General features: G+C 38.9%; 1 protein-coding gene across 4 annotated transcripts in view; it reads right to left on the bottom strand.

Annotated features, from left to right (window-relative positions):
• PLPPR1 (phospholipid phosphatase related 1) overlaps nt 1–23279 on the bottom strand; it is a 318711-nt gene that overhangs the window by 99611 nt on the left and 195821 nt on the right. For all 4 annotated transcript variants that reach the window (XM_027615766.2, XM_027615765.2, XM_027615767.2 and 1 more), the window contains one exon: nt 15713–15822. In XM_027615766.2, the coding sequence (XP_027471567.1) occupies nt 15713–15775 (63 nt within the window). In that variant the 5' untranslated portion in view covers nt 15776–15822. The remainder of the gene's footprint in view (nt 1–15712; nt 15823–23279) is intronic.

The raw sequence follows: 23279 nt of genomic DNA on the forward strand, positions 1-23279 counted from the left end.
AAGATATCCTTGCCCTCAAAAAGTTGAGGCCAGTAAGCTGGAAGACTTCTGCATACAAAAACCCACAAGAAAGACAACAGAAGACAGTACTTTGGGAGGAAATTAGACATATATACAATGAAAATATGTTCACTAATAAAATATCCACACAATGAAAACTGGAATTTGCCATTGAGAACTTGGCATGAAATTCTCTGTAGCAGGAAGGAGGCAACAGCCTAAGTGGTGACATTACACACATCAAATAAACAACTGAAGTCCTGAGTTCACCTGGAAATATGGGTCAGAGAACTTGCCATTGCTCATACAGTGCAAGTTTGAAGGATTAGTCCAAAAGGAAAACGTTCATATAACCCAGCCTGTGTTTTAGTGGCCAGAGGGAGGTACATAAACCCCCAAACTGGTTGGACAAGATTCCATTGGCCTATTTTACATCTTGGGTTTAAAGAATGTCAAAACGATTTTTCTTTTTATTCAGTTCTGTCAAAACAGACTAATTTCTGTAGAAAGCAAATAAATTAAACAGTTGAATTTTGTGTATGTCATTAGGTTGACAAGTCAGTCAGTCATTTGGGTTTTCACTTGAGCTAGTGGCCGTGCCAAAGCCAGCCGAATGTTCACGGGTCACGGACAGCAGATATGCAGAATTCTATAAATAACGCTCCTTCAGCCCAAGACAGTTACTGAACAAAAATGACAGAACAGAGCAAGTTAAATAAAAATATGTGGGAAAAAACCTTGAGGGCATTCAGGAGCTGATAAAATGCTGGCTTTGTCATGGTGCATGTTTCTAGCTGGGTTGTCATGTGAGCTAATGAGTGGTGAGTATCTACCTGCCTTGTGCTAGGCACCTTAAAAACTTTCTATTTAATCCTCAAAACAACCTAGTGAAGCAGGCATTATTATTATTATTATTATTATCCTTTAATAGATGAGAAAACTGAAACTTGGTGATGTTCAGTAATTTGCTGAAGGTGACACAGCTGTTTTGTCAAACCCTCAAATCCAAACCTTTCCCCAAAATACCATGCTGTCTTCCTTTAGAGCTGAAAAGACACCAAATTTCAGCTTTAAAGTGTTTGTTTTAGGAGATGCTAAAGATGCATTTGAACAACTGTCAGCCAAGAGGAACTTATATTTTAGTAACATAGAGTTGAAATTCTTAGTGAAATAACACGTAGTTCCTAGGAAAATGAGTGTTTAAAATGCCCCCACCCTTTTTTGACTAACCAGTCTTTTGCCTATTATCAAAAGAAAATTAATTCCTAAGTTATCAAAATTCCATGGGTATATACAAAATTAATATTCATCTCCAGAAAATCTGAAGATTTTTTTTTCCCTCAAGGAAAAGCTGCAGGATTTAATATCAAGTGATTGGCATCCTTTGGGAAGGATGTTGAACACATTAGATTTCATAGAAGGATGAACACCCACACAGAAATGACAACAGACAATGTAGGAAAAAATTGCCTAAACTGACTCAACTTTAATTGGGCAGATTTAATAAAATTTCCATCATCAAATCTCTTCTAAAAATTTTTTAGCCCTCCATTCTTCAAGTCTTATCCTCTAATTTGGAATAAAGTTTTTCTACTTCATATATATTCTCTGCCTTAGTTTGTATCCCTCCCCCACCCCAAAGTGGATCTTGAGACAATGACGTGGGTGCAAGCAGAGTATTTGTGAAATGATCCTAGGAAGCAGGTGAGGGAGTACAGAAGGGAGCAGGTGAGGGAGTGCAGAAGGGAGCAGGTGAGGGAGTGCAGAAGGGAATAGGGAAGGAGGCAGGGGAGGGAGCCAGGGAAGGGAGGAAAGCCAATAAAGGTACATTAATGAGTAGGTTATTACTACAGGCAACTGGCATTTCGCCTGGCTGAGGACCTCTCAGAGACTGTACCAAACTCCCTTCAAAATGGTCCCACTGAGGACAGTTTATCCACCACCACTCCTTCTTCATTGGTCAAGGGTAACTGGGAGTAACTCAGCAATGGTGGCCTACTCAACTTGTTAGGTCTAGCATGCTTCTACAGGTAGAGAATGGCCCCATCTAGAGGATAGACAACAGAAAAACTGTATGTTTAGTCAGGACTGTATGCTAGTGCCCTTGGGAGGGATCAAGGGCAAATGGGCAGGGTATTGCCAGCATTGGCTAAACTGGGTCTATTGGTGTGCAGGTACAAGCTGCTTTCTTTAGTTCTCAAACTTTACTGTATATAAGAATGACCTGAAAAACTGAGAAAAAATGAGTATCTTTCACCTCCCTCCCCCAGGCTGATTAAGATCAGTGGTTGGGTTCAGGAATCTGAATTTTAACTAGCACTCTAATCGTTTCAAAGCAGGATTCTTCAGACCACACTGTGAAAATACTGTGCTAGTGAAGCCATCCCCATGTCAGCTAACGGGTGTCTCAGAGAGAAAAATCTTTAACTTGGCTTTACATGGACTTTACTTTCCTATGTCCCATTTTTTTCAAATATAAGCTATTGTTCATAAAAGAGAATATAATGAGTGTATGGATGGGTTAGCGCTTTGCAGGTCTAATTCTAGAAAAATCTTTTTATTTATTTATTTTTAAAGATTTTATTTATTTATTTGACAGAGAGAGACACAGCGAGAGAGGGAACACAAGCAGGGGGAGTGGCAGAGGGAGAAGCTGGCCTCCCTTGGAGCAGGGAGCCGGATGCAGGGCTTGATCCCAGGACGCTGGGATCATGACCTGAGCCGAAGGCAGATGCTTTACTGACTGAGCCACCCAGGCGCCCCTGGAAAAGTCATTTTAAAGATGGATACATCCAAGTGATCTTGGGTCAGGAGCAAAATGATCAGATACCCTTACACTAGAGTGACCATACTTTTCCAAGACATGGCGTGATGAGCAGGAGTGAACTTATGAGGAAAACAGGATGGAAGAGTTGACATAGGGACTGAAAATGAAGTCACTGTATTTACATATGCCAGTCAGGAATCTTAGGGAAAAACGATCTTCAAACCTCTGCTCCAGGAAACCAGCATCTAAACCAGTACAGCTTGGGGAAACTTCAAAGATAGACCAATGGTTGAGACTGTCTTTTTCCAAGTTTCCTGGGTTACAATAAAGGGTGACATAGTAATTCTAAAGGACAGTTTCTATGCTCAGAAGTTTCACAATACTGCAGTCTCTGTCACATTTTTCTAATCTAATCTAGGGAGAGTGGGCACTGAGGGCCCTAGGGCCATGACACCTGTTCATCACTAAGAAGGTGAGGCTGGGAAGAGAGGGTATCTATTGTAAAGAGTGGAAACCCGAGCTCAGGGCTCCTCTTTGTGGCAGCAGGATCTCGTCAACTTCCCTGCCATTTCATATCACCAGGGGAGGTAAAAACTTAAAATATCCAGGAGTGCTCTGGTTTCCCAAAACCCTGAGGACAAACTGATTCCTGTGGCCTGCAAGGTACGTCTGGATCTGGCCTCTGCCTGCCTCACCAGTCTCCTGTCACTACTTCCTGTCTTATCTTCTAAGCTCTAGCCTTAATAAAACTCTTGCTGCTTGGGGCACCTGGGTGGCTCAGTCGTTGGATGTCTGCCTTCGGCTCGGGTCATGATCCCAGGGTCCTGGAATCGAGCCCCACGTCAGGCTCCCTGCACCGCGGGAAGCCCGCTTCTCCCTCTCCCACTCCCCGTTTGTGTTCCCGCTCTCGCTCTCTCGCTCTCTCCCTGTCAAATAAATAAAATCTTAGGAAAAAAAAAACCAACTCTTGCTGCTCTTCACATTTTTGGTACCTTCTTAGGTCTTGGCGCATGCCAAGCCGCCCCTCCCTCCCGGAGCACTCCTCCCATGAGCCTATTCCTTCACTTGAGTAGAGTCTCACTAGGCTTTAGGTATTGTCCAAATGGATCTTCCTTTGGGATATTTTCTCGACCCCTTCCAAAGGTGAGTCAGGGCAGTTACAGAATCTTTGTAGGCTCTGGGTTTTACTACTCTTAAAGGCTTCTCCTCCCAGTATATTAAGATAGATCCTACATTATGCCATACATTATATGATTGTTCTTGTACAAAAATTATTTCCAAATGTTTATAGCTTCTGCTTTTGAAATCTTTTGGCTGTGAATAACTACTTTAATTTGCTATTGATTATGACAGAGTCAAGAGTTACAGGTTTGGTTGCTCAGTCAATAGCCAGCTGTGTGATCTCAAACAAGTCACTTAACCTCTCTGAATCTCAGTTATCTTATCTGAAGCAAGAGACATTTGCATAAATGATCTAAATCCCTGTTTAGCACTAAGAGTTTATAGCTTTATCATTAACTGTGGGGAGAGATGTTTTAGGTGGTGGTGCCTGGGGATGGGAATGGGCATATATTGACTCCACTGATAAAACATGCACCAAAAGAACCTGAGAACCGTGGATAGACACTCTGGCCAGAGCTGCCAGTTGAGTAGAAAAAGACAGTTCCATAAATATGTGTAGAAAAGACAGTTTTAAAACTGAAAATAAGATAATTATTTTATATAATGAACAATTTCGTATACCAACCTATAACCAGAGAGAAGAAATTCAGAGCACTCAAATATATTTTCCTAAACAAGACCAATAATTAAAGCATGATTATAATTATTTATAGTAATGCCCCCTAAGGCTTGGTGTTACCCACATAGTGTATGTTGTAAAAAATAATCAAGTGTTAGAAAGAGCAACTCTCACTATTGTTTCAATTAACTCCACTCCGAGAAATAATGTGAGACTTTGAACTTTTGGAGTTTTCAAATTACAGAAGTAGTAACCGGTTTCTTTCTTTGTATAAAGAATTCCGTACTTTATACTGCACACATCAATAACTTAGTGCAATTTTAAAAAGCAGTTATTTAATTTTTTTGATGGAAAAAGTAAGGAGGTTCCATGCAAAAAATATACCTTTAATCCCAACTCCCAGAAATGAACACTGATTTTTATGCATACCTCTTTTCTTCTGGGCATACAGCTGTATAGGCACCCACACGTATTTCTAAAAAGGCATCGTATTTTACATGTGGACTGCAGAATTTGAATGGAGAGATTATGTGGCTGGAAGCTGCTCTGTTTAGTGCCATGACCCTACCATACCTGGCATGTCTGAGGAGTTGCTGAGGCTGATGGTCCCCAAAAAACATTCTCCATGAATTAATCTGCATGGAGAAAATGGAAGGCAAATTAGGGTTGAGGAGACAGATGTGCCTGCCATAGGTATTGGTCCTACCATAAGTACATGGATTCATGTCTGAGTCCTGTGAACAGAAGGGCTGTAGCCCAAAACATAAGACCCAGCAGCACCCCACTAATGCTCAGTGATGAAGTGAGAGGTGAGCTTGAGAGCAGGGCTCCTTCCCAGCCTCTTTGTAGAGAACATAACAGTGGCTCACATATCAGCATCCCCAGTGTGAACAATGTTAACAATGGCAGGGTGAGGCACCTTTATGAGGCTCCTTTGCCTGAGGAAATGGATACGCACTGGCTGGGGTGGATGTAAATTCTCTAGTTCTCTGGGTAACAAGAGCCAAAAGCCTGCTTCATGAGCACGGCTGGTAATCCCAGGCTTACCCAGGGAAGCCTGGGGCTGCTGGAATCCATTGTGACCAGCTGTGAGCACCAGATAGAGAGATTTTGGTTCTTACTGATAATGTCACTGTTGTCTACACTCACAGTCTGGTGAAGCCCAGGTAGACTCTGATTCTATACTGTTTTGAACCCATCCCCCTCTAGCCCCATCTCCTTAGCTAATCTGAATATTTCTTTATAGCATTAAATATTTTTCTATAATATCATTTTTATGGATGCAGTGTTCTACTTTCTGAATGGACAAGAATTTTTAAATCCCCCTGTAAGTGTAAGAGTAGAGGCTTTCCTTTTTCACCATTCACAATTTTAATGGTAAATCATCTTGCAGCAAAACCTGTCACATCCATGATTATTTCTGTAGCATAGATTAATAGTGTGCTTTTGGGGGTCATAAGGGGAATACAAAGTCTTAACAATTTGGTGCATGGTGCCAAGCTGCTCTCCCTACAGACTGCTATTTTATACTTCCTGCTCCTGTCAGTGAACATTCCTATAAATTATGTTTTTATATGCTGTGAGATAGGATCACCTCTCATTCTGATCTCAGTCAAACCACTGTAAATCAGGGACAGTCTGTAATACTCTTCAAGCTCTGAAAGAATGGCAGGTTGTAGGAATGGAAATTCACATTTCAACATTACTGCATTTTTGAATCCTGGCCTTTGAACTTATCAGATAGTACTATGTTAGCTCTCCACTGTAGAAAGTTCACTTCTTCTGTGTGACCATGAGACCAATCATCATGCCTACATAGATGCAGTGGAAGGAACATAAGGTAAATTTATGTTAAATTAAAATCCCAACTTTAACACCTATTGGCAGTGTGGCCTTGAGCAAGCCAATTAAGTTCTCTGTACCGCAGTTTCTTCATTTGAAATTTAAAATGTGAAGACGTATTCCTATTGCATAGGGTCGATATTATCCTATTGATATTTTTCAGTATCCCAGTTCTATAATAAAATACCATGCAAATGTCAAATATGGTGTATTTAATGGTGTCATACCAGTATTTTCAGACTTAAAAAAACCTGAAATCTGTAGAACTTAGATCCTGAGATATATGCAGAGTTAGAATGCTGACAAGAGCAAAGTGGCTCTCATTCTGACCGCATCCTTGCCCTATTCACAATTCTTCCATGGTATTTTACAGTTACTAGCATTACCATTTTTAGGTTACCAGTGAGACTGCACATCTTTTCTTACACTTATTAGAGATTTGTATTTTCCCCCGGGGTCGGGTTGGGTATTTTATTATCTTTGAAAGAGCAGGTGAGTGAAGGAGTAGAACCAGTAAGGAAAACAGGCGGAGGGTATGGTGGGAGTGATTTAAGAAAGAGGGGACTGGAAAGGTCCCAGGCTCAGTTCTTAGTCCTTCCCTTGGAGTCCAACCATCTGATTCCCCCCAGAACCGTATTTCCTCCTGTCTTGATCTTTTGTCCTCCAGGACCAGATCTAATTTCTTAGTCCTAACTTCTCTTCCCCAGATGGTAATTTATTTTAATGGGGCCCTTGATCCCCAAACACCCAACTTGAAGAGACTCAATGCTGAAGAATTGAGGAACCCTCACACTCAGCTGGAAGAGCACCTGAGGACAAATATGAAGGGTGACGGCAACCATATCTTCTTTTTAAAATCAACACTGGTATTTTGATACTGTGAAAAATAATAGATACCTAAATGTTGTCATTGTCCTTTTGCTCCATATGGCAAACACTAGTAAAAGTGGGGATTACATAAGAAAAGGCACAGGAAAGTACTTTATAACTTACTGTCATTGTAATTTAAAAGACCAACAGATTTTTCAATGCTTTGTTTGAAACCATATCCAATAATACCTTAATATATATTCTAAAAACATTATCCCCTTAAGGCCAGCAATGCTGCATATCTGAAGATTAAACTGGCACATTAAACTCTCTAAGGGTCAGGGTTTTGGTGTCTGTGTGTGTGTGTGTGTGTGTGTATGGTTAGTTCTATTTTTCATCTCTGTTGGTTTTGTATTTGCTTTATATTGGATAGGAGCTTTTACTTTTAATTATTTTTATGCTACTATTTATTAACCACTTACTACTTGGCAAGTACTTTCAGGTGCATTACTCACTTATTTCTCAAATAAATGCCCAAGAGGAAGCTTTTTTGTTTTGTTTTTTGTTTTCATTTCACAGATGAAGCAACTGAGGTCCAAAGAAGCTATCCGAGTCTATAGCAGCAGTAAATGGCAAAGCTGAGATACAAACTCACTGCCTTTCATGTCAACTTACTTTCTCTTTGCATCCTACCTATGCCTAAGGATAAGATTTTTTTTTAAGATTTCATTTATTTATTTGGGAGAGAGAGAATGAGAGATAGCATGAGAGGGAAGAGGGTCAGAGGGAGAAGCAGACTCCCTGCTGAGCAGGGAGCCCGATGTGGGACTCAATCCCAGGACTCCAGGATCATGACCTGAGCCGAAGGCAGCCGCCCAACCAACTGAGCCACCCAGGTGCCCAAGATTTTGATACCTTCTCTTTGGCAAGTTCTAGATGTGACTTAAACACAAAAATCTTTGTTGCAATCTGAGTCTTGGGAGCAAGGGGGTCAGCTCTGCCAAATCTTAGCACCTGCAAGTAAAGAGCAGAAGGCAAGGCCAAGACTCACTGTTACGTTCGAGGCACATAAAAGAAAAGAGGCCTAGAAACAGCACTCATCGTCCCAAAATGATAATAAGCAATGCCTTCACTTCTGGCACCAGAGAAAAAAGACACTCAGAACCATCAAGTTCTTGCAGAACTTCATGAGATTATTTATCTTCAGGCTGGCATTTCTAAAAATCACCTGTTGGTTCCAGCTGAGAAAAATGAGTTGTCAAAAACAGGCAATAAAAACTGTAAGTACAAGCAACCGTCAAAATGATAAAACTGTCACATCTATACATATCAAGCAACAATTGCATTTATTATGTCCAAACTCCTGGTACTTAATATTGTCTGCCAAGGAAGCTAAGCTCCATTTAGAGTTTTGCTGTTAGCATGAATATATTTGAAAGAGACTTGACTGTTTGAGTTATTCATGATTTTACAGAGAATGCAATGAACTGTCTTGAAAAGAATCCACTGGTATCTGGAAAGATTTGTCAAGAGGGATATCTCAGTCCCAAAATATCTCCATATTTTGAAAAAATACGCTAGTATTGATTGGGGGGGCATGAGAGATCTTAGCGCAAGTCTTTATTTTTAGGGAAAAAAACCATACTTCTATCACAAATTTGAGTGTGTTTTCCCCTCAAGGAAATCCTCTTTTGTTGATCCTCAAGCGGGAGAGGTGTTGCTGAAATGAGAGAGAGAAAAGGGGAGCAAAGGAAAGCAGGAAGACAGGAGAGGGGATCCGAAATATATTGAGAGACCAAGGGACAGGAGGAGGGAAGGAGTAAGGAAGGTGGGGAAGAAAAAGAAAAAAAAAAGGACTAAGGATGAAAAATGCACACAGAGAATATTTGATTATTTTGATCACTATTTTTACTTTCTTAGCTAATATTTTTATTTATTTATTTGACAGAGAGAGACACAGCGAGAGAGGGAACACATGCAGGGGGAGTGGGAGAGGGAGAAGCAGGCCTCCCGCCGAGCAAGTTTGTGGTAAGTACCTTTATCCTCACCACAAATTCGTATTATTGGTTTCAAGGGGTAAAAATGACAATGTGAAAGTAGATGTCCCCATGTTCACTTAAAAGTTATTAATTTCCTGCTGCCTCTTTCTTCAGCTTTAGTCTAGTTCAGCATTTGCTGTTTCTCACTCGCTCCAGTAGAACCAGATCCGACAAGAGCTGAAAGCTGTGGGTTAGAAACACTGTCGTGGACCATCTTGGAATTTTAGGGATTTTGGATTTCACTCTCATTAGTGATAGAAAAGTTAATATTCTTGCCCTTAAAAATCACTATTCACTTGTCAGAGGCTCTCCATTTAAGAGGCTCTGGTCAGCATGGCAAGTACAGTTTAAGGATGGGCAGACATGGGGAGATATCCAAAAGAGATGTTTTTCTGAATATCTAACACCCGAGGGCTTGGTTTCTGGAAGCACCTGTGTTGCCCATTATAGATCATGCTTCTCAATGCACTCTGCTGCCCTTCCACTGTTGATCTCCTCCCTTTCAGCTCATTACCTTCTACAGGTACTCTCTTCATCTACAAGCTCTGTTCTCTCTCCAGTGACATCTTAGTTCCCCTTTTGGTAACATCCAGGGATTACTCAGAGCAACGCTCTCCTATCTTGTTATCACCATGAGACCTTTTGCACCGTATGCCGCTTGGTCAGAGCACCTCTCTACTTCGGTTCAGCCTTCTGGGTGGGTCCCAGGCAGCCTCCTCCTTGGTCATCACTTTCGAATTTTTAGGGGCTGCTTGGTATCTACTCACCTCACCAACTGCCACAAGTAAAACATCCCCCAGTTAAAATGTATGTTCACATACTTAAAATATCGCCAAGAAAATGTACATTGGTGCTCCACTGAGGACACTAAGTGGCTCTAATTTCCACCCTCCATCCCTCACACAGACGTCAAGTGGTGGCCCAGCAATCCTGGCTTTAGGAAATACTTGATGAGATTCAAGTTACAGAAGACTGGTTAGCATGCAGAGTATGCAAAAAGGGCAAAACACACAATGCCTTTGAGGGGGAATAGGTACTGAAAAAAATAGGTGTCTAATGAATGTACGCATTCATGGAACAAAGAACAAGAAAACATTCCACTGCGAACATCTACAAGCACTAGCTTGCCTGTATTTTTCTCCTTTCCTTTTCTTTTTTTTTTTTTTTAAAGATTTTATTTATTTATTTGACAGAGAGAGACAGTGAGAGCAGGAACACAAGCAGGGGGAGTGGGAGAGGGAGAAGCAGGCTTCCCGCAGAGCAGGGAGCCTGATGTGGGACTCGATCCCAGGACCCTGGGATTATGACCTGAGCCGAAGGCAGACGCTTAAAGACTGAGCCACCCAGGCGCCCTATTTTTCTCCTTTTCATTCATAAATGAGCTGAATCAAAAAGGGTCCTGAAAACAAGAGTGGTAACCCAATAAACTGATGATACAGTGGACCCGGATGGGAATAGAGAAAGGGGTACATGTCCGACTCAGTGACAAGGTTTGGGCTTTCATGTCTATGGGGACAGGGTGTGAGGACTGGAGTGTAAAAGCCGACATTCCTGAACCTTGCTTTTCACTCAGGGAAAGAATGTTCTTTGTAAATCCACCTATTGGCATAGGAAGACTACAAGGAAGGTGAACTTTGGCTAATTATACTTTGATATTGTTAAGTTTGGGTTCTGAATAGAGAAACCTAAACCCAAGAAAAACAGACATGCAAAATCCCTCCCAAGAGATACTCTTAAAATCTAAGGCCCACATGAATCCTACAGAAGAAGCAGGTTCGGCTAAACAATGAGCTAAAAAAAAAAATCACAAAAATAAATAACGAAGCAATCCACCACAAACTAGAGATGGCAGATACAACATACATGAGGATTAGAATACCAGTAATTTCAGAACACAGAAAAATCTGAAAGAATATAAAAACGGTGAGCATGGGGACACTATAATAATAGGCAGATTTCTGCACACAGAACTTCTAGAAATTAAAAAACAATATGGGTTAAGAGACATGGAATACAGAACGAAGATCCTACATACTGATACAGCAAGAGAACAGAGAGGATGGAGGAGCGAGGATATCTGCAGATGTGATGCCTGAGATTCTTACAAAATTGGTACAAACACGACTTCTCATACACAAGACATAAAATAAGTCCTAGGCAGTATAAAGTTCACACCTAGACATATCCAAAATTACAGACCGCCAAAGGAAAGAGAAAAATGTCAAAGCCACTGTAGAGAAATGCGGATGACCTATCAAGAACAGTAGTAAGAGAAGAGTCTTCACAGAGGGAAATGGATTAACATTACGGAAGTTCTGAGGGTGGAGAACAAACTATTCAATCCAGAATTCACCTTTCCAGATTAATTATAATATAAAGACAATTTCAGATAAATATTACGGATGTTTGCAATTCACTAGACCCATGCTGAAAGTTCCATGAGGAAATTAAACCCAGAAAAAAGGAGAGGAATAAAAAGAGGGATGGTGAGCAAAGAAAATGAATATGTGGGTAAATTCAAAGGAGCCAGGACTGAAACATTAGTGAAAAAAAATTAAGGAAGATATAAAAATCACGAATGACACCCAAGATCTCAAAGGGACTTAAGAACATCATAGTTTAAGAGAAGCAAAGAGCTATTGGTTAATCTTATTGTTTGTTATGTTTATATATTTAAAAGAAGAGTAAGCTTTAAAAGAATAGGAGTCAGAGAAAGACAAATACCATATGATTTTACTTATAAGTCATAATAATCAGAAAAGAAGAAACAAATCTGCTATTAATTGCAGATGACAGAACTATCTGAAAAAAAATCTAAGAAATATACAGACACACTCCTAAAACAAAGAGTTTAACAAAGTTTCATCAAGGAAACAGATATAAAAGTACCAAAATTGTTTTTATACTGAAGCCAACAACTGGAAAATGTAATCATGCCCCAGCAATTCCACTGCTAGGTGTCAGTCCAAGGGAAGCTCTCGCACACATGGACATGGAGACTGAAAAAAGGACATTTTCTGCAAAAGAAAGTTGCAAGAGTAAAATGTGTTAAGAAAACAAAAAAGAATCAGGCAAACTGTCCCTCACTGGTGTAGTCACACAATGAGATAAAATGCAACAATTTAAAAGGAATGGCTTGCCGATCTGGGTAAATTTCAGAAACATAATGCTGAATGAAAAGGCAAGTTGCAAAAGGAAAGTTCAATATGGTATCATTTATGTAAAATCTAAGATATTAATTATGAATATGTGAACATGTAGAAAAAATATGAAAATATGAATGAGAATCATGCAGGGGAATAAAGCCTCCATCTTCACAGATACAGTTCCTTCCAGGTCCAGGACAGGAGGGCTTCCACCATATTTGTAATATTTTATTTTCCTTGAAAAAAATATTTGAAGCACCTATGGCAAAATTTTAAGATTTGGTTTTGATGGTGGGTGCAGAGGTGTCTGTTGTATTTTCTCTGTTTGAATTATTTCATAATTAAGAAGCAATAGTGAAAAGATATTCATTGATCAAATTGATATTTTAACCAAGTTATTTTTTTTTTAAAGATTTTATTTATTTGACAGAGAGACACACCGCGAGAGAGGGAACACAAGCAGGGGGAGTGAGAGAGGGAGAAGCAGGCTTCCCGCCGAGCAGAGAGCCCAAAGCGGGGCTCGATCCCAGGACTCTGGGATCACGACCTGAGCCGAAGGCAGACGCTTAACAACTGAGCCACGCAGGCGTCCCCTTAACCAAGTTATTTTTGACCAAGTTTTTGGATATCCCTGTTATAATATCTGGCATAATATAGGTAAACAGTAAGTGTTTTTGTTTTGTTTTGTTTTGTTTTGTTCCTCCATCCCCAACTGGATTTTGCTCAAAGTTTTGTTGCCCAATCTCAGAAGAAATATTTAAAAATTTCTTTCTTAATTAAAAAAGTTTGGGGGCGACTGGGTGGCTCAGTCAGTTAGGCGTCCGACTCTTGATTTTGGCTCAGGTCATGATCTCAGCATGGTGAGATCAAGCCCAGCCTCAGGCTCCCCACTGGGTATGCAGCCTGCTTTGGATTCTCTCTCTCCCTTTCCCTCTGCCCTTCCCCCACCCAATTTTTTTTTCTTTTTCTTTTTTTTTTTACCTTTTGACCCCCTTCACCTATTTTTCCTACCCCCACCAACCAATAATCTGTTCTCTGTATCTATGAACTTAGGTGGTTTTTTTAAATTCCACATGTAAGAGAGATCGTACAGTATTTGTCTTCTCTGACTTATTTCACTTAGCATAATGCCCTTAAATTCCATCCATATGGTCATATATTGCAAGATTTCATTCCTTATGGCCGAAAAATATTCCATTGTGTGTCCACTCCACAATTTCTCTATCCATTCATCCATGGATGGACACTTGAGTTGTTACCATATCCTGGCTGTTGTAAACAATGCTGCAATGAATACTGCAGTGTTTGACAATGTTTGACAGATGAAATACAGCAGAACCATGAAAGCCACCTTGAAATATACCTCCTCCCCTCTCAATTTCTAGTTTATTTTACTTTACTTCCTCTTTTTCCTTCTCTTGCCTGTTTCTGAGAGAAGTCACCGATGTACCTTTTTTTTAAATGTTTTAATTTAAATTCCAGTTAGTTAACAGTGCAATATTAGGGAGTACACCTGTGATGAGCACCAGGTGTTGTAAGTGTTGAATCATTAAATTGTACACCTGATGTACCTTAAGCTTCCATGCAAAATAAGAATGACAATGCAACAAGAAAAAGAATAAACTATCTTTCCTCTCCCAGATTTTTAGATTTATATTTATGTTTGTGCCAGGTTAAGGCAGAGAAAGACTGATTTATGTCTCTTTCTGCTTGTTCTACCAGTCAGCTCATCGTTCATGCGTTAGAGGACTGAAAATCTTCGGAGATATACCTTCCAGCAATAAATTAAACATCTTACTTTGAGGTTTGGTTCCTGTTTGATTTTTAGGAAAATTTAAAATAAAATTGCTACCAGGAAGATAAAGATAATGACAGATGACTTATTCTCTAATTTCGCCCAGCTTACTTTACAAATTATTTTTCTTACAACAAAAGAAAAAGGATTTTAATATTCAAAGACAGACATGGTGCCACAGCCTTCTCCCCTTTTCCCCATGAGCAACATTAGAAAGGACTCTTTCCCCCTCATTATACTTCCAATATGAACAATCGTAACTAGAACCCATGATATACATAAGGTATAGCTATTGTCTGAATGGAGTTATTCTTGGCCTTGGAAGCAAGAATAAAGGAAGTTAAAGGAAGAGTATTAGGTACAACAAATTAAAGGGTCCATTTAAAGGAAGAGTATTAAGAAATATGTGTTTCTGTTGAGAGATGAGTTCTTTGTTTACCCTTTCAGAGATTCAACATAGTTTGAGTCTGTAAGTATCCTGACTTATATTAACATCTCTGTCCCAAGTTAATGTCCTATTTCCACCTAATTCTGCAATACAAACAGGTTCACAAATATCACCAGAAAACAAATCAAGTAATATTTGTACATCTAAAGTAAAAAGGGATTTCTGTAAAGTGAAACTCAAGGATCAGCCAAACATATTTGGCCAAAAATCAGAATAGTCAAAATTACCCAACAGACTATGTTGATAGCTAAGTTTACTTCAAGAGGTAGAAGATAAAATATTGTTGCACTGATTCATAGGAGGGGTTTAAACACACAGGTACTGAAAGCACATTTTTACTAATATAATTAGTGGTTTATCTGAAGTGTTGACTGTTTTCACATAGGTAATTAAGTGGATCAACATGCACATTCCTTCCACACTCAGCCAAAAAGATCCCATAAGAATATGCTACAGTTGGTCCTTGGACGTCTTATTTTGAGACAACCTGGAGTAGCTAGCTTTTTCTTTTTTTGCATCAGATCATTCTAGACTTCCTAAAATTTCCATGCTCTTGTCTCCTCTATAGCAAACATTATAGAGAGCGAGGTACAGTGGGGAAGGGGTGTAAGGAGTTTAACCAAGAAGATGCTGGAGAAGCGTTTGTTGGTACAAACTTGGAGCAATTCAACAAAATCATTCATGACCAGAATAAATTGCATGTTACACAAGCTCTCAATATCCCACTAAAGAAAAATGCCCAGTGGAAATAGTCAATTTTAAGATTTCTTTTTCTTTACTTGGGCTGCAAGGCCCAACATCATCTGTAAACCAACTAGTTTGTTGATTCCTGAAATATGATATTTAGTTAAAAAAAGATCTAATTAAAATGCTGCATTCATAGTTTATACATTCAAGTCACTACTGAAAATAAAAAGAATATAATAAAACACAATTATTTTGTACCCCATAGATGAACCTTCTTGTTCTATGGCTTCCCATTCAAGGAACACTTTGCATAATTTATTCTTTACCAGTATTTGTGCTATCAAAATTTGTCAAATAACTTTACAACATAATCCAAGTTCTCAGCATCAAAACTACTATTATTCCAGTTTGTCCATAAAGGCAAAAAATACACATACCTCAACAAATATAAAACATGGGATGATGGAATAACTTCGTTGAGTGTTGTTTCCTACAGCCATTTCTTACACCATGTAGTGAGGCTGCACGGTCTCCAACTGTCTCCAGGCTGAAATAGAAATAGGTAACATGGTATAAGAACCACATGTTAAGCAGTCCCTTGGGTCTTTACGTAAAAATATCAGCTGCCCTCCAGATAAACAAGCTGTAGACAAACAATGCAAATAGTGATCTGGAGTACAGTCAAGTCAGAGTAGTCATCATTCTAGGGAAAAGAAATATAAATACTAGCATGAACAGTCTTAGAGTCTAAAGGACAGGTAGGGAGCCCCTGCGCACAAAGCTACAGGGGACAGAATTCTAATCGCATGAAACTGGAGGGTGCTTTATCCCAGGAGACTGCCCTTATGCCACAAAAGGCAGTTTCTGCTACAACACATTTGTTGTCCATCCTGCATGGATCTCCTCGGTCTGCGCCTGATTCTTTTGTTTGTCTGTTTTGTTTGTTTCTGCCCTTGCCTCTGCCTTTGGAGCTGACAGGTGGTATTGAGGCACTAATCCCTAACTTCTTTCCCTGCCTACTCTTCGCCCTTGCTCCCTTGACTACATGGCTATTAACTATTTTGGATTAATACATCACTGATCCCTCTCACTGAGTTCCCTCAGCTGTGTGTGTGTGTGTGTTCCAAACACAAAACATCGACACCATAATAAAATCTCTTATTTTACAATAATGGAGTAGCTAGGCAACAGCGGATTATTTTAAGTATTTGTTAGAATAGCTGTCCGACTTTGAACCAAAAATATTCCTGCATTAGATTTTTTTTAAGAAGCATCGAAATTAACCAAACAACCAAGTAGAGGTTTTAGACTTCTATAAAAACTTCCAAGGCCAGAGGAAAAGAATTTTCCAATACACTTTTTATTCTCTATCCAAAGCAATACTTGATGTGTGTCCAGTATCTGCTCTTGATAGTTACTGTTTTTTGTCTGTTCTGTTTCCGTGTCATCCTTCCTTGTAGTTGTTAGGGGCTGTGGTATGAAGAGCAACACAGAGACTGCCAGTCCATGAAAATGGCCAACTACACTTTCCTTAAAGGTCATGAATTAATGTTTTTAACTTAATTCTAGCTTTAAGTCCTCTTTACCTTTTCTAGAATGAAACTTTATAATACATTTCCTTCTCTTTTTCAGATATCAATTTCTCACTTGATTAAAACATTTTCTGATGAAACCTAACATTTATGCGTGGTATTAAGTCCACACCAATCACAGTATTTGAATTATTTAAGTTTTAGGCAACTTAATTTTCTCTTTTTAATTTAATTTTATTGTGTTATGTTAGTCACCATACAATACATTAGTTTTTGATGTAGTGATCCATGATTCATTGTTTTCATATAACACCCAGTGCTCCATGCAGTATGTGCCCTCCTTAATACCCATCATTGAACTAACCCATTCCCCCACCCCCTCCCCTCTAAAACCCTCAGTTTGTTTCTCAGAGTCCATAGTCTCTCATGGTTCGTCTCTCCCTCCGATTCCACGCCCTTCATTTTTCCCTTCCTTCTCCTAATGTCCTCCATGCCATTCCTTATGTTCCACCAGTAAGTGAAACCATATGATAATTGACTTTCTCTACTTGACTTATTTCACTTAGCATCATCTCCTCCAGTCCCATCCATGTTGATGTAAAAGTTCGGTATTCATCCTTTCTGATGGCTGAGTAATATTCCATTGTATATATGGACCACATCTTCTTTATCCATTTGTCTGTTGAAGGGCATCTCGGCTCTTTCCACAGTTTGGCTATTGCGGACACTGCTGCTATGAACATTGGGGTGCATATGGCCCTTCTTTTCACTACATCTGTGTCTTTGGGGTAAATAGCCAGTAGTGTAATTGCTGGGTTATATATTTTTTATTTTTTGAGGCACCTCCACACTGTTTTCCAAAGTAGCTGTACCAACTTGCATTCCCACCAACAGTGTAAGAGGGTGCCCCTTTCTCCACAACCTCTCCAACATTTGTTGTTTCTTGCCTTGTCAATTTTTGCCATTCTAACTGGTGTAAGGTGGTATCTCAATGTGGTTTTGATTTGAATTTCCCTGATGGCTAATGATGATGAACATTTTTTCACGTGTCTGTTAGCCATTTGTATCTCTTCTTTGGAGAAGTGTCTGTTCGCATCTTCTGCCCATTTTTTGACTTGATTATTTGTTTTTGGGTGTTGAGTTTGAGAAGTTCTTTATCGATCTCGGAAATCAGTGCTTTGTCTGTAGTGTCATTTGCAAATATCTTCTCCCATTCTGTGGGTTGCCTCTTTGTTTTGTTGACTGTTTCCTTTGCTGTGCAGAAGCTTTTTATCTTGATGAAGTCCCAAAAGTTCATTTTTGCTTTTGTTTCACTAGCCTTTGGAGATGTACCTTGAAAGAAGTTGCTGTGGCCCATGTCAAAGAGGTTACTGCCTATGTTCTCCTCTAGGATTTTGATGGATTCTTGTCTCACATTGAGGTCTTTCAGCCATTTTGAGTTTATCTTTGTGTACGGTGTTAGAAAATGGTCGAGTTTTATTCTTCTGCATGTGGCTGTCCAATTTTCCCAGCACCATTTATTGAAGAGACTGTCTTTTTTCCATTGTATATTTTTTCCTGCTTTGTCAAAGATTATTTGACCATAGAGTTGAGGGCCTGTATCTGGGCTCTCTATTCTGTTCCACTGGTGTATATGTCTGTTTTTGTGCCAGTACCATGCTGTCTTGGTGATCACTGCTTTGTAATATAGCTTGAAATCAGGCAACATGATGCCCTCAGCTTTGTTTTTCTTTTTCAACATTTCCTTGGTGATTCGGGGTCTTTTCTGATTCCATACAAATTTTAGGATTGTTTGTTCTAGCACTTAAACAATTCATGGAAACCAATGAGAATGAAAACACATCAGTCCAAAACCTAAGGGATACTGCAAAGGTGGTCCTAAGGGGGAAATACATAGCCATCCAAGCATCACTCAAAAAAATAGAAAAATCCCCAATTCACCAACTAACTTTACACCTTAAAGAACTACAGAAAAAGCAACAAACAATGTCTAAGCCACGCATTAGAAGAGAAATAATTAAGATTAGAGCAGAGATCAATGAATTAGAAACCAGAAATACAGATCAGATCAACAAAACTAGAAGCTGGTTCTTTGAAAGAATTAATAAGATCGATAAACCACTGGCCGGACTTATCCAAAAGAAAAAAGAGAGGACCCAAATTAATAAAATTAGGAATGAAAGGGGAGAGATCATGACTAACACCAAGGAAACAGAAACAATTATTAGAAATTATTATCAACAACTATATGCCAATAAATTGAGCAACCTGGAAGAAATGGATGCCTTCCTGGAAACCTATAAACTGCCAAGGCTGAATCAGGAAGAAATTGACAACTTGAATAGGCCAATAACCAGTAACGAGATTGAAGCAGTGATCAAAAACCTCCCAAAAAAGAAGAGTCTAGGGCCTGATGGATTCCATGGGGAATTCTACCAAACATTCAAAGAAGAAATAATACCTATTCTCCTGAAGCTGTTTCGAAAAATAGAAACAGAAGGAAAGCTTCCAGACTCATTCTATGAGGCCAACATTACCTTAATCCCCAAACCAGGCAAAGACCCCATCAAAAAGGAGAATTTCAGACCAATATTCCTAGTGAATATGGATTTCAAAATTCTCAACAAAATCCTAGCTAATAGGATCCAACAATACGTTAAAAGGATCATCCACCACGACCAAGTGGGATTTATCCCTGGGATGTAAGGGTGGTTCAACATTTGCAAATCAATCAGTGTGATAGAACACATTAATAAGAGGAGAGAGAAGAACCATATGGTCCTCTCAATTGATGCAGAAAAAGCATTTGACAAAATACAGCATTCTTTCCTGATTAAAATTCTTCAGAGTGTAGGGATAGAGGGAACATTCAAGTTCATAAAATCCATCTATGAAAAACCCACAGCGAATATCATCCTCAATGGGGGAAAGCTGAGAGCCTTTCCCTTAAGATCAGGAACACGACAAGGATGCCCACTCTCACCACTATTATTCAACATAATACTAGAAGTCCTAGCAACAGCAGTCAGACAACAAAAAGAAATGAAAGGTATTTAAACTGGCAAAGAAGAAGTCAAACTCTCTTTTTTCGCAGATGACATACTTTATGTGGGAAATCCAAAAGACTCCATCCCCAAATTACTAGAACTCATACAGCAATTCAGTAATGTGGCAGGATACAAAATCAATGCACAGAAATCAGTTGCTTTCTTGTACACTAACAATGCAACCGTAGAAAGAGAAATTAGAGAAACAATTCCATTTACAATAGCACCAAAAACCATAAGATACCTCAGAATAAACCTAACCAAAGAGGTAAAGGATCTATACTCTGGGAACTACAAAACACTCATGCAAGAAATTGAAGAAGACACAAAAAGATGGAAAAACATTCCATGCTCATGGATCAGAAGAGTAAACATTGTTAAAATGTCTATACTACCCAGAGCAATCTATACCTTCAACACCATCCCGATCAAAATTCCAATGACTTTTTTCAAAGTGCAACTTAATTTTTTCAATTAAAATCGGATATTACCAGTTATAAAATAATACCCATAATAAATCTCTTTCTCCATTTTGGGATTTAGGAAGAATTAATTTTTTTTTTTTTTTTACAATTAGAAAAGAATCCATATGTAAGGTACAAATTGAGCTGATCTGGTAACCACTTCTTCTTTACATTTTACCCTCACTGAGAATTTATTTATCAGTGTTTATGACTTAGAGTCTTTCTGTTTGTACTAAATACAGTGCCATATATCTGAAAAGAAAATTAACTTTTAATCAACTCAAAGTAAGCATGGGCACCAGAAAAAGCAAAGGCATCAGACACCTAGTATTTTAGATGGTTTCTCCAGATGATTAATTAAAAATAGCAATGAAATGGAGAATATAAAACAAGCTTTGGGGTATCATATAAAATTCTCCTCTATCTTCACTCTTCTGGCCCAAAATACAACCTAGCTTTTTACATGTGTACAGAGATTTTATATACACACACATATAATCACTGACTATATATTTTTTAAAGATTTAATTGATTTATTTATTTGACAGAGAGAGACACAGGAAGAGAGGGAACACAAGCAGGGGGAGTGGGAGAGGGAGAAGCAGGCTCCCCACAGAGCAGGGAGCCCAATGCGGGGCTCGATCCCAGACCCTGGGATCATGACCTGAGCCAAAGGTAGATGCTTAATTACTGAGCCACCCAGGCGCCCCATCACTGACTATATTGAGGCATACTTTACATATCATGTAACTCACCCATCTCAAGTGTACAATTCAATGCTATTTTAGTAACTTTACCAAGTTGTGCAACTGTCACCATAAAACAATTTTAGCACTTTTTTCCCCACCCCAAAAAGAATCCTCTTCCTCACCACCACCTCCCTGATCACTCTACCACTCCTCCAGCCAAGTCAACCACTAATCTACTTTCTGTCTCTCTTTGCCTTTTCTGGATTCAAATAAATAGAATTATACAATATATGGTTTCTTGACCTGGATTCTTTGACTTAGCACAATGTTTTTGAGGTTTATTCACATCATGATGCACGTCAGTAATTTTTTCCTTTTTGCTGCTGAATAGTATTCTGCTGTATTATCTATAGCACCTTCACCAATTGGTGGAAATGTAGGTTGTTTCTAATTTTTGCTGAATCCAATATTAGGTAGTGTCCAATACTGTGGGTCATGATGCTAAGAACGTGTGTGTATTATGTAGCTATATGTTTCCATTTCTCATGGTTAGATACCAAGAGTATAATTACTGGGTCATTCACTAAATTATGTTTAAGAGAACTGTAGAAGTATTTTCCAAAGTGGTTGTGTCATTTTACATTGTACCAACACCATAAGAATATTCCCATTTCTCCACACCCTAACATTTTTATTGTCTATCTGTTTTATTATAGTCACTCTAGTGGTTATGAGATATCTCACTGCGGTTTTCATTTCATAATAACAAATGATATTGAGCATCGTTTCATGTGCTTATTAGCCATTCTTATATCTTCTTTTGTGAAACATCTATTCAAATCTTTCAGTTTTTTTGATTGGGTTTTTTATCTTTTTTTTTATTATGTTATGTTAATCACAATACATTACATCATTAGTTTTTGATGTAGTGTTCCATGACTCATTGTTTGTGTATAACACCCAGTCCTCCATTCAGTACATGCCCTCTTTAATACCCATCACCAGGCTAACCCATCCCCTCCCCCTCCCCTCTAGAGCCCTCAGTTTGTTTCTCAGAGTCCATGGTCTCTCATGGTTCTTTTCCCCCTCCGATTTCCCCCCTTCATTTTTCCCTTCCTACTATCTTCTTTTTTTTTTTTTTAACATATAATGTATTATTTGTTTCAGAGGTACAGGTCTGTGATTCAACAGTCTCACACAATTCACAGCGCTCACCATAGCACATACCCTCCCCAATGTCTATCACCCAGCCACCCCATCCCTCCCACCCCCACCACCACTCCAGCAACCCTCAGTTTGTTTCCTGAGATTAAGAATTCCTCATATCAGTGAGATCATATGATACGTGTCTTTCTCTGATTGACTTATTTTGCTTAGCATAATACCCTCTAGTTCCATCCACGTCGCTGCAAATGGCAAGATTTCAGGGTTTTTTTGATGGCTGCATAATATTCAATTGTGTGTATATATATATATATACCACATCTTCTCTATCCATTCATCTGTTGATGAACATCTTGGCTCTTTCCACAGTTTGGCTATTGTGGACATTGCTGATATAAACATTGGGGTACACATACCCCTTCGGATCACTACATTTGTATCTTTGGGGTAAATACCCAGTAGTGCAATTGCTGGGTTGTAGGGTAGCTCTATTTTCAACTTTTTGAGGAACCTCCATACTGTTTTCCAGAGTGGGTTTTTTACCTTATTACTTTCAAGGTATAAAAGTTCTTTTATATTCTGAATACAAGTCTCTTATCAGATATATTGACTATCAATGTGTCTTGGCATAGACTCCTTTAGGTTTATTCTGCTTGGAAATTTCTTACTACTTGAATCTGTGGGTTTGTTTTTTTCCCCCAAGTTGGGGAGAATTTTTAGCTATTATTCCTGGAATACTTTTCAATATGCTCTCTCATTTCCTGGGACTCCAATAACATGAATATTAGATCTTTTGTTTTAGTCCATTATGTCTCTGAGACTAATTTTCTCCCCCTCAGTCTATTTTCTCTGTTTTTCAGATTAGGTATTTTCTACTATTCTATCTTCACGTTCACTGATTCCTTCCCCTGTCATCTTCATTATGGAGTTGAGTTAAGTCCACCCATTGAGTTTTTTAATTTCAGTTGTATTTTTTAATTCTAAAATTTCCATTTGCTTTTTCTTTACATTATCCATTTCTTTGCTGAGATTACTTTTTTCATTTGCTTCAGCATGTTTGTAATTGTTTATTGAAGAATTTTTATGATGACTGCTTAAAAATTCTTGT

Source organism: Zalophus californianus, chromosome 13, assembly GCF_009762305.2.
Source record: "Zalophus californianus isolate mZalCal1 chromosome 13, mZalCal1.pri.v2, whole genome shotgun sequence".
NCBI lineage: Eukaryota > Metazoa > Chordata > Mammalia > Carnivora > Otariidae > Zalophus > Zalophus californianus.